This window comes from Heteronotia binoei, chromosome 12, assembly GCF_032191835.1.
Source record: "Heteronotia binoei isolate CCM8104 ecotype False Entrance Well chromosome 12, APGP_CSIRO_Hbin_v1, whole genome shotgun sequence".
Classification (NCBI taxonomy): Eukaryota; Metazoa; Chordata; class Lepidosauria; order Squamata; family Gekkonidae; genus Heteronotia; species Heteronotia binoei.
This window is the reverse complement of record NC_083234.1, coordinates 28,774,654-28,787,244: the sequence shown is the minus strand read 5'-3', so window position 1 is coordinate 28,787,244 and position 12,591 is coordinate 28,774,654. Positions and strand designations below refer to the sequence as shown.

Sequence of the window (12,591 nt, the reverse complement as noted above, 5' to 3'; positions counted from 1 at the left end):
GAAATGTGAACGAATAGGGTACATTTTGATATTAATAGCTCAGCACTGCTTTGTTTGATAGATGTGACTTGCTCATTTTGTGAGCTCTTCACAAACTTTCTTTACTTTATTTTCCTCTGCCAATACATAGAAGGATTGGCTGGGCTCTGCTTGGGGTATAGACAAAAATTATAGGTGACGTTGTTGGTCCATAGACAAATTCTGGAAATGACACTATTACAATACCCTCTTATTTGGATCAAAAAGAAAAGGGGATTTTAACCCCAATGAAGCTGACAAGGCATCCTGGATTCCCTTTTAAGATTCTGCAAACTAGGGGCATGTGTGTGTATGTGTGTCCCTCTTTTTTGTTTTTGTACTCAGCATCTGGCTTGAGGGTTCTTCCGAGTTTGAAAGGTTGCACACTATGTCATAGAGTTGGTCTACTTGGGTAGGGCTACTTTGGTTGGTCCTAATCAAAAGGCATCATACTGCTCTGTTTGGATAGAGTTTATTTCATTTACTTTTTTTTAAAATAGTGTGTATACCAATACTCCCTCTAAGCCTTGTACTCTTGTGAGCAAACATTCTACTTTGCGAGCTACTGGTATTAAAGTTGTGAGCTACTGCATAAATTACTTTGCTCTGGGGCCATTTTTTCCTGAGCTAAGACAAAAATGTTTCAGCCAGAGGCTACAAAACTGTGAGTTAGCTCACATTAACTCAGCTTAGAGGGAACACTGGTGTATATGTGTGTGCACTGCTCACAGGAGAACTCAAACTTAGTCGCTTTGCTTCTCTTCAGTCATTCGGGAAATACCTTCATATTTTTGGAACATTGTCAATGCGCATAAGGAAGGGGTGAAATAGATATAGTGGAAGGAAGAGACCCAGAGAGGGAGTGAGGGGGACAGAGAAATGATCATTCCTGTGCTAGATGACTTGTTTGTCTTGACTTAGGAGGGGCCGGATTCCAGGGTTCTAGTGATGTAGTAGGAAACAGGAAAACTAGTGTACGCTTCCTATTTTGGAGCTGTTGTGAGTTCTTGAAGCAGCCATACTTCCCTGCTGAAGTCGGAGGAGAGAAATGCAAACCCAGCCCTTTGGTGCTCTCTGAACAGTCCAAGAGGGATGAAATCTTTTGACTTGACAAACCCACGTGTCAGTGTGTTGGAGCCAGAAACAAAAGGCCTTCCTGCTAAAGGGGAAAAGTGAAACGGGAGTCAGGTCGATCACCTCAGGCACCAAGTTCCTCAAAGCAGCCTTTCGAGTAACTGGATAAGCATGTCAGGAGTGCACATCCTATTGCAGAGACTCTTGGTGTGGGCGGCTTTCCTCTTACTAGAAGGTGAGTGACCAGAATGGAAGAGTCTCAGATGCTGCCAATAGGGCAGATTTCTTCAAGTGGAGGAAGCATTTCAAACCAGTCACTGCATAAGAGAGCCAGTTTGGTGTAGTGGTTAAGTGTGCAGACTCTTACCTGGGAGAACCAGGTTCGATTCCTCACTCCTCCACTTGCAGCTGCTGGAATGGCCTTGGGTCAGCCATAGCTCTCATAGGAGTTGTCCTTGAAAGGGCAGCTGCTGTGAGAGCCCTCTCAGCCCCACATACCTCACAGGGCATCTCTTATGGGGAAGGAAGATAAAAGAGATTGTGGGCCACTCTGAGACTCTGAGATTCGGAGTGGAGGGCAGGATGTAAATCCAGTATCGTCATCATCATCGTCAGCCTGTTGCAGTGAAACTGAAAAGGACTTGAGCAATGTTCCCTCTAAGCTATGGAGTCTTGTGAGCAAAAATTCTACTTTGTAAGCTGCTGGCATTAAAGTTGTGAGCTACTGCATAAATTAGTTTGCTCTGGATTTCTTCCTGAGCTGAGACAAAAATGTGTGAGCTGGAGGCTAAAAAATTGTGACCTAGCTCACACTAACTCAGCTTAGAGGGAACACTGGACTTGAGTAACCGACTGATCCTAAGCATATTTACTTGGCTGTAAATCAATGGGATTTAGTTCTATTGCACAAGCTGTGCCTATTTACTGGGGACAGCCCCTATTCTCTGGTTCCTGCCCAGGGTAAAACAATCCCACGTAGCCCCTTTCCCCCCAACTTTGTCTTTTGAAGATGCCTTGATAAAATGGTGCTGGTGTGAACTTGTCATCCTGCAGAGTTTGATAGCCTCCCATGGGGTTGTAGGGGTTAAATATCAGAATATGTGGTAAATGTGTCTTTTCTCTAGTGCATAGCCGTGGAAATGCATGCATCATGCAGTACAGCACAGTGCTTCATCATGCACTTCTAAACTTGGACTGCTGAAAAATATTTTAGGGCAATCGTGCTTTTCAAATATATATTGGCCTTAAAAGGCAAACTCTGACTCAGTTTTTAAGACAGGGAAGGACTCCGGCTTTTGCTTAGTGAGAGCCATTAGCAATGTAATACTGGAAGGGATGGAGCTTTGAAAGTGTTTCTTTGTGAATGGGACTGTTAAAAGCATGCCTCTGTTTTTATGGAACTTAGCACCCAAACCGTTTACAAATTATTCAATATTTAAAGTGCAATTGTTAATTTTAATTGATCTTATTGTAATTGTTTTTAGTGTTTTATGGTTTTATTGTTTTATTGTGGAGATTTAATGTTGTTAGCCGTCCTGAGCCTGCTTCGGCGGGGAGGGCGGGATATAAATGTGATAGATAGATAGATAGATAGATAGATAGATAGATAGATAGATAGATAGATAGATAGATAGATAGATAGAGACGGACTGGGCTGAAAGATGTCAATCGGAGCTTTACTTATGGCACTGGCTGAACAACACCCCCATGAGTTGCATATGGAGGAGTCGTCTTGTCTCATTGACAGGATATTGCACCAAAAATGTGAACCATCCAGCACAGAAGGGCTACTTTTTAGAAATGACATCCGAAGTTCCAACAGCAGTTTTTAAAAGAATTCTTACTATTTTCTGCATAGTATTAAATATGCAAATAGATAAAAATGTAAACAGAAAGCAGACTTTTGTTGGAAGTCTGCACAGCCAAAGCAATCCCTCTGTATTGTTCTGCAAATTGGAGGCACAGTCTCCTCTTATGCATCCAAGGTCCACCACAGAGACTCTGAATGCTCTGTTTTATTTAATGGCAGGTGAGAAGTGCAGATGATACTGTGTGGATTTTGCTGCTCCTTGCTGCTTCAAATTACATTTGTCTGTTATATATTTGGCTGGGGATATTCATGTATTTTTTTTCAGATATAATGAATATTGTTGTACATGTAATTGCAGGCTACTTCAGACAATGCTTGGGGCCTTGGGATCCAAAGAAAGTGAATTTGCCTGTGTTACAAAATATGATTATCCCAAAGCAACAGATTTCTTTCCAATCAAGCTTGTTTCTTTTGATACAGGTGTCCTTTGTTGGATTTCTGGTGTGTTTGGGCAGGTCCATAAGGTAGTGGCAGGGCTTTCTTTGTAGAAAAAGCCCAGAAACAGGAATTCATTTGCATATTAGGCCACACCCCCTGACACCACCATTGTTTCGCGCAGCAGGAAAAAAGTCCAGCAGGAACTCATTTGCATAATAGGCCACACCCCCTGACATCACCATTGTTATGCACAGGGCTTTTTTTTTGTAGAAATAGCCCAGCAGGAACGGATTTGCATATTAGGCCATACCTCCTGACACCCAGTCAGCTGGAACTGTGTTTCTGTGTGTTCCTGCTCAAAAAAAGCATCTCGGTCACCATGTACCTCTGTCCACAGAGAACCACATAGTTATATCTGAATGCCTTGTGAGGCTATGGACTTCTAATTCTTGAAAAGTGACCCCTTGCAGCAAATAGCACATTGCTTTCTGTGTGTATATGAGCAAAGTTAGAGTCCGATAGCACCTTTAAGACTAATGAAGTTATTTGTTTACTTATTTATTATTGGTCTTAAAGGTGCCATTGGACTCTAACTTTGCTCTCTTGCTTCAGACCAACATAGGTACCCACCTAGATGCATGTGTATGAGTTTTAAAAGCAATTTGTGTGTATGAGTTTTAAAAGCAATTTAAAAGCAAGGTTTGCTGTTTCAAGGGGGAAATCAACTCTGCTAGGTTTCCACTGTAGGCTCTGGTCATCTGGAGCAAATTTACAAAGTGTGTTTAGATAATATATTGATTCCTCCTGGCTCATAGGCATGAATGTGGCATGTGTTGATAAGTGTGATGCACCCAAGCTGTATGGAAAAAGAGAGGAGGACTTGGTGCTTGCTTGAAAATATGAAACTGCCTTACACCAAGGCACACAATAATAATAATAATAACAATAAACTTTTATTTATATCCCGCACTATCAGTCCTTCTAGCTCACTACTGCTTATTCTAACTGGAGTAGCTATGCCAGTCTTTACAACAGGGACAGGACTTCAACAGCTACCAAATTATTTAACTGGTGATATCTGGGATTAAACCTAAAACTTTCCCTATGCCTAACAGGTGCTTTAACCAACAAGAGAAAATTTCCTTGTTAAAGGAACGAACACCCTTTTTGCACACTTGGAACACCAATGACTCCCCAAACATTGTCTATTTTAGGCTGACAGTGGCTTTCCAGGGTCTCAGACAGTGATAAAGCCACACCACTACTTTCCCAATTTGGGGTGGGGTGGGGATAACTCATGTCTTTTTCCCTACTGGCATTTGGAAGAGTTGGAAGGGAGAGGCATTTCCCTGGATCCTCTGTTCAGGGCCGGATCTTGGGGGGGGGGGGGGCAGAGGGGGGTGCTTGCCCCGGGCGCTGATGGAGGGGGGGCGCCAAATTGGGTATGGAGTCCACTGTATTCTATGGGACCATAATATAGAATGGCCCAAAAGGGGGTGTCATTTTTTAATTTTGCCCCCCTCAAAAAACATGTAGATCCGGTCCTGCCTCTGTTGATAGTTTTAGAAGAAAGAGAAGAGATTAGATTGATACCCTGCCCTTCGCTCAGAGTCTCAGAACAGCTTACAATTTCCTTCCTTTCCCCACAGCAGATACTCTGTGAGGTAGATGGGACTGAGAGAGCGCTGAGAGAACTGCTGTTGAGAGAACTGCTCTGAGAGAACTGTCTGACCCAAGATCGCCTGAGCAATTGTATGTGGAGGAGTGGGGAATCAAACCCAGTCCCCCCAGATTAGAGTCTGTGCTCTTAACCACTACCCCAAATTGAGGCCAAATTATACATCCAGAGTCCCAGAACCCCAGCACGGTGTATGATGGACCAAAGTGAGACACTTTTATTACTTCCTTCATCAAACTGAAAAGCTTTTCAGAGAGAAAAGAAAGGGAGTCAGCTTTGTGTACTTGGTGGGCTCAGAAGAAAATCAGGGATGAGCTGGCAGCTGCTGAACCCAACATGGCTTGATCCCTCTGAGATCATTTGGCTGCCCTTAGTGATCACCTGAGCCAATGGGCATGAGTAAGAAATACATGCTACTAGCAAAGACTTCTATGGGCTTATACTGATTGTGACTCCAGTTTTGTTTTAGTAGGCTTGTGACTCACCTTTTGTCCAGTGCAATCATTTGGAACATGAGTCACTTAACTTGAAAGGGACAGGGGAAAAAAAGCTTTGTTTCTTGAGAAACAATTGATAAAAAGCCGGAAATGCCAGAAATGATCCACAGAGGCACATGTGTACATTCTTTCTCTCACACACAATGTGACACATGGCAATGGACGGATGGAACTGAGCTAAAAATAAGTGTCTTTCACTCTCTTCTTATAGCGCGCACACACACACACACACACACACACACACACACATATATATATTTGGATGAGTTGAATGTCTCCTGCATTTAACTGGCTATCAAAATGACCATTTTTATGCCAGTCAGAGGAATTTCTCTAGTGATTCTTGGAATTACTAACAAATTGTCTCTGCAGATATCCTGCCTGTACTCATGACTGGTTTGTCAGGATCCCCCCCCCCCCCCGCACAGGTATGTTATTCAGTCTGAGTAGCTTTGGGATGGTCACTTTCTCTTAGTCTAACCAAACTCACAAGGCCATGGTGAAGAGACAAAAAAAAGAGGCACACCAGATATGCTTTCCTGAGCACTTTGGAGAAAGGGCAGAAGAGAATGTATAGTAGACAGAACACAGAGATAAAATGAGGACTGGGCCATGACTGGCATGCCACCTGCCCCCTTTCTTCCTCATACATAGATTAAGTGGGCAGATGGGCGATGTCTTGCTGCTGTTTGCTCACCAGCCCTTCTCCATTACGGCAGCAATTTGGTACCACACCTCACTTTCCACTCCAATGAAGTCTCAAGGTAGTTGACATTTTATCCACATTATCCTAATTTTACCAATTGTATCTCTCTTTTCTACCCAATGTTTTCATTGACCGTTTTCGCACACAGCTTACCTTGCAGCCACAATCCTGTTCCCTCCGCATCATCCGGTCTGATTTCCCACCATCTGCGCCGAAGTTACAGGAAGTGCCACAGCTTTTGCATAGCAAACGTAAACCGCTAAAACCCAGTTTACGTTTGCTACGCAAAAGCCATGGCACTTCCTGTAACTCCGGCGCAGATGGTGGGAAATCCGACAGACGCTGCGGAGGGAACAGGATTGTGACTGCGAGGTAAGCTGTGTGCGAAAACAGTAATTGTTTTTATGCTTTCGAATATATTTTACTTCTGGTTTTAATTGTTTTAATGATGTGCTTTTTGTTGATTTTTAATATTTTAAGATGTTATTTTATTATGCATGTTTTCATTTGTAGCTGCTTTGATGGCCCACATGAGGGAAGAAAGGTGGGATATGAGTTTTGTAAAATAAAATAATAAAGTAATTGAGTAAAACAACAAGCTGAGAAGCAGGTAAAGCAGTGCAATTTTGACTGGCCCAAAGTCACCCAGCAGGCTTTCATGGGAAAGTGGGAATTTGGACCTGGGTCTGTCAGACTGTAGTTTGACATTTTCAAGTTTCACCACTACACCATGCTGGCTTTCTAAAGGGGGTGTCTGTCCAGGGAAGGTACTTTTGTAAATCCATTCCTATCTACTGTAGCTGTAGTTGAGACATAAGACAGCAGAATATAAATGTCTGGGGAATCTGAAATGCAGCATCTGTTGAACTATTTTGCCTGTGTTTTCTGCAAAGCTCTCAGGGAGGGACCCAGAGGCCTACATTTTCCATTCCTGGTGGCTGGAAGTCTGTGGCTTTCCATCTCCCCGAGGGGACAATGTCAGGAAGTTTTGCACAGGAAGCTTGGAGAGAATTGCTGTTTGTTGCAACAAGAGTGGACTGGATTCTCAGGAGTCTTTACACTGGGGCTGGAAGCTTTTTAAAAGCTTGGGAAATGTGCATCTCAATATTATCAGAGAGATAAAAAGACACTTAACTGTGTGCAGCTATTAAGATGAAGAAGTTAGCTTGAAATCCTAAGCACACTTACTAGAGAGAAAGATCTATTTGAGTATACGTGTTTTGGATTGCACAGTAACAATTCTACTAATACTGATACTATTGCTGCTATTATCATTTCTGCTGTTGTTGTATTTTCAAATTCATCTACCGCAGGGCTTTTTTTTTTTTAGAAAAAGCCCAGCAGGAACTTATTTGCATATTATTACTACACCCCCTGACATCACCATTGTTTCACACAGGATGTTCTTGTAGAAAAAGCCCAGCAGGAACTTATTTGCATATTAGGCCACATTCACCAATGCCAAGCCAGCCAGAACTGCATTCCTGCTCAAAAAAAGCCCTGATTACCGCTTTAGGTTATTCAAAACTCACATCATTTCAGTAATTTTTACAACAGCACTGTAAGGTAGGATGGTATTATTCCCATATTACAAATGGGGAAGAGAGGAGGCTAGGAGACAAATTAATATGCCTAAGAATATCTGCTATGGCCATGGCAAGATTTGAACCATAGGCTTCTTTGCTCAGCTATTATTACTATGAAGTTTTGGTGCCACCACTTAGGGAGCTCAGTCCTGTGGAATCAACTATTGGACTGTGTATAGAGGAGGAACATAAATCAGATAGAATCATAGAGTTGAAAGGGACCTCCAGGGTCATCTATGAGTAGGTTGAACTGACTGGTGGACATGAAAATTTAATTCATTCATTTCTTCACTTTCTCAGGTTCCAAGTCCCGTTCAGAAGAGTTTGAGCCGCAAATCATTGGTCATCCCTCTGATCTTGTGGTTGGTCTGAACCAGCCTGCTACGCTGAACTGTCGTGCCACTGGAAACCCACCTCCCACAATAGAGTGGTATCGCAATGGAGAACGCGTGGAAACAACCAAAGATGATGCTACAGCCCAGCCTACCCTCCTGCCCGATGGGTCCCTCTTCTTCCTCCAACTCAGCCAGAAGAAGGGCAAATCAGATGAGGGTGTGTACAACTGTGTGGCCAGAAACCACTTGGGCACCGTCATGAGCAAGAACGCCTCACTCTATGTGGCAGGTAAAAGCATGGGCATCGTCTTGCAGCACTGAATACTAGAGAGGTGCCTTTGTTTGCAGTGTGGCAGAGCAGTTTGAGCAAGCCTCTCTGAGCCTAATCAAATGTGCAGATGGCATGGTGTTTTGGGAATTATATGTATGTACATATGTGCTGTCAAGTTACAACCAACTTATGGTGACCTCAGCAAAGGGCTTTCAAGACAAGTGAGAAGCGGAATGGTTTGCTATTGCCTTCCTCTGCAGTCTTACTTGATGGTCTCTCATCCACGTACTGGCTCTGCTTAGATTCCAAGATTGGGCTATACCAGGGATATAGCCAAACTTGCTTAATGTAAGAGCCATGTAGAATAAACACCAGATGTTTGACAGCTGATGAGGGGAGGAAGTGGGAGAAGTGGAAAGAAAAAAACTTTAAATGAATTATCTAATCTGCTGGCTGGCTTGGCTTGGAGAAGTGATTTAAAGAGACAAATGCCTTCTCTAAGCCAACCAACAGGTCAGTGGGGATTCTGAGAGTCACACAATATGTGTGAAACAACCAAAGGTTAGTCACCCCTGGGATATACCATACAATGGATTCCACATCTCCTTCCTGGATTGCACGATTTCAAAATTTGGAGATGTGTATGTTGATGGCAGGGTGGGGAATATTGCTCTACAACTTCACTAATCGATATAAAAAATAGGGAGGACAGGCACTCTTCCTGCATGGGTTGCGAAGGGAAGACAGGCACTCTTCTTGCATGGGTTGCGAAGGGAGGACAGGCACTCTTCTTGCATGGGTTGTGAAGGGAGGACAGGCACTCTTCTTGCATGGGTTGTGAAGGGAAGACAGGCACTCTTCTTGCATGGGTTGCGAAGGGAGGACAGGCACTCTTCTTGCATGGGTTGCGAAGGGAAGACAGGCACTCTTCTTGCATGGGTTGCGAAGGGAGGACAGGCACTCTTCTTGCATGGGTTGCGAAGGGAGAACAGGCACTCTTCTTGCATGGGTTGCGAAGGGAGGACAGGCACTCTTCTTGCATGGGTTGCGAAGGGAAGACAGGCACTCTTCTTGCATGGGTTGCGAAGGGAAGACAGGCACTCTTCTTGCATGGGTTGCGAAGGGAAGACAGGCACTCTTCTTGCATGGGTTGCGAAGGGAGGACAGGCACTCTTCTTGCATGGGTTGCGAAGGGAGGACAGGCACTCTTCTTGCATGGGTTGCGAAGGGAGGACAGGCACTCTTCTTGCATGGGTTGCGAAGGGAAGACAGGCACTCTTCTTGCATGGGTTGCGTAGGGAAGACAGGCACTCTTCTTGCATGGGTTGCGAAGGGAGGACAGGCACTCTTCTTGCATGGGTTGCGAAGGGAAGACAGGCACTCTTCTTGCATGGGTTGCGAAGGGAAGACAGGCACTCTTCTTGCATGAGTTGCGAAGGGAGGACAGGCACTCTTGCATGGGTTGCGAAGGGAGGACAGGCACTCTTCTTGCATGGGTTGTTGATGGCAGGGTGGGCAATATTGCTCTACAACTGCACTAATCGATATAAAAAATAGGGAGGACAGGCACTCTTCTTGCATGGGTTGCGAAGGGAAGACACGCACTCTTCTTGCATGGGTTGCGAAGGGAAGACAGGCACTCTTCTTGCATGGGTTGCGAAGGGAGGACAGGCACTCTTCTTGCATGGGTTGCGAAGGGAAGACAGGCACTCTTCCTGCATGGGTTGCGAAGGGAGGACAGGCACTCTTCTTGCATGGGTTGCGAAGGGAGGACAGGCACTCTTCTTGCATGGGTTGCGAAGGGAGGACAGGCACTCTTCTTGCATGGGTTGCGAAGGGAGGACAGGCACTCTTCTTGCATGGGTTGCGTAGGGAAGACAGGCACTCTTCTTGCATGGGTTGCGAAGGGAGGACAGGCACTCTTCTTGCATGGGTTGCGAAGGGAAGACAGGCACTCTTCTTGCATGGGTTGCGAAGGGAGGACAGGCACTCTTCTTGCATGGTTTGCGAAGGGAGGACAGGCACTCTTCTTGCATGGGTTGCGAAGGGAAGACAGGCACTCTTCTTGCATGGGTTGCGAAGGGAGGACAGGCACTCTTCTTGCATGGGTTGCGAAGGGAAGACAGGCACTCTTCTTGCATGGGTTGTGAAGGGAGGACAGGCACTCTTCTTGCATGGGTTGCGAAGGGAAGACAGGCACTCTTCTTGCATGGGTTGCGAAGGGAGGACAGGCGCTCTTCTTGCATGGGTTGCAATGGGAAGACAGGCACTCTTCTTGCATGGGTTGCGAAGGGAGGCCAGGCACTCTTCTTGCATGGGTTGCAAAGGGAAGACTGGCATTCTTCTTGCATGGGTTACGAAGGGAAGACAGGCACTCTTCTTGCATGGGTTGCGAAGGGAGGACAGGCACTCTTCTTGCATGGGTTGCGAAGGGAGGACAGGCACTCTTCTTGCATGGGTTGCGAAGGGAGGACAGGCACTCTTCTTGCATGGGTTGCGAAGGGAAGACAGGCACTCTTCTTGCATGGGTTGCGAAGGGAGGACAGGCAGTCTTCTTGCATGGGTTGTTGATGGCAGGGTGGGCAATATTGCTCTACAACTGCACTAATCGATATAAAAATAGGGACAACAGGCACTCTTCTTGCATGGGTTGCGAAGGGAAGACAGGTACTCTTCTTACATGGGTTGCGAAGGGAAGACAGGCACTCTTTTTTCATGGGTTGCGAAGGGAAAACAGGCACTCTTCTTGCATGGGTTGCGAAGGAAGGACAGGCACTCTTCTTTCATGGCTTGCGAAGGGAAGACAGGCACTCTTCTTGCATGGGTGTCGAAGGGAGGACAGGCACTCTTCTTGCATGGGTTGCGAAGGGAGGACAGGCACTCTTCTTGCATGGGTTGCGAAGGGAGGACAGGCACTCTTCTTGCATGGGTTCCGAAGGGAGGACAGGCACTCTTCTTGCATGGGTGTCGAAGGGAGGACAGGCACTCTTCTTGCATGGGTTGCGAAGGGAGGACAGGCACTCTTCTTGCATGGGTTGCGAAGGGAGGACAGGCACTCTTCTAGCATGGGTTTCGAAGGGAGGACAGGCACTCTCCTTGCATGGGTTGCGAAGGGAAGACAGGCACTCTCCTTGCATGGGTTTCGAAGGGAAGACAGGCACTCTTCTTGCATGGGTTGCGAAGGGAGGACAGGCACTCTCCTTGCATGGGTTGCGAAGGGAAGACAGGCACTCTTCTTGCATGGGTTGCAAAGGGAAGACAGGCACTCTTCCTGCATGGGTTGCGAAGGGAGGACAGGCACTCTTCTTGCATGGGTTGCGAAGGGAAGACAGGCACTCTTCTTGCATGGGTTGCGAAGGGAAGACAGGCACTCTTCTTGCATGGGTTGCGAAGGGAAGACAGGCACTCTTCTTGCATGGGTTGCGATGGGAAGACAGGCACTCTTCTTGCATGGGTTGTGATTGGAAGATGCAAGTTGCTGGGTCACACCAAGGTCCATATTGTCCAGTTTTCTCTTGTCAAGAGTGACTAGTGGAACCCCTTTGGAAGATTACAAAGAAGTCATATGGGAGACAGCCCTGTTCTGTTATTTGCCTCCCTAACTGGCCACACTTCCCCCACACCTGATGATTCACTTATATTGCATAATAAGCTTTGATTCGCCATTTTTCATGTTTGTCTAATCCAGGGTTGTCGAACTGATTTGTTATTAGGGCCAGATCTGATATAAATGGGATCTTGTCAGGCCAGGCCACATGTGTCATTGAATTTAATGCCAGATAGCAGAGATATAAACTTTATAAAGGACACAGACAAAAACAATTAAAGATTTTAAAAAAAACATAAAACATGCTTAAAACATTAGTGCTTGTTGGTCTTAAAAGTGCTTTCTTTATATCTCTCCCATGGGATCCAGGGAACAGGACAAAGGAATCTCTGTCTCTTTCCTTCTTGAGGGACCAGGAGGGGGAGGCGCCTCAGCCAACAGAAGGAAGAGAGGCTCTGCTGTGCAATTGAGCAAACTCTCCCTCTTACCCCTCCTTCCCAAGGGAGGAGCCTCAGCCAATGGAGAAAATATGGTTTTGCTCTGTAGCTCCTGTGCGATCAAACAAGCCTTGCAAAGTAAGCTGTGATGCAGTAGAAAGCAAGAGAGAGGGAGAAGGAAGCAGATGACAGCC

General features: G+C 45.6%; 1 protein-coding gene across 1 annotated transcript in view; it reads left to right on the top strand.

Annotated features, from left to right (window-relative positions):
- The first annotated feature begins 1,202 nt into the window (after positions 1-1,202).
- Positions 1,203-12,591, top strand: part of ROBO4 (roundabout guidance receptor 4) — a 106,018-nt gene continuing 94,629 nt past the window's right edge. The window contains exons 1-2 of the mRNA XM_060250928.1: positions 1,203-1,327; positions 8,108-8,431. Of these exons, the coding sequence (XP_060106911.1) occupies positions 1,264-1,327; positions 8,108-8,431 (388 nt within the window). The 5' untranslated portion in view covers positions 1,203-1,263. The remainder of the gene's footprint in view (positions 1,328-8,107; positions 8,432-12,591) is intronic.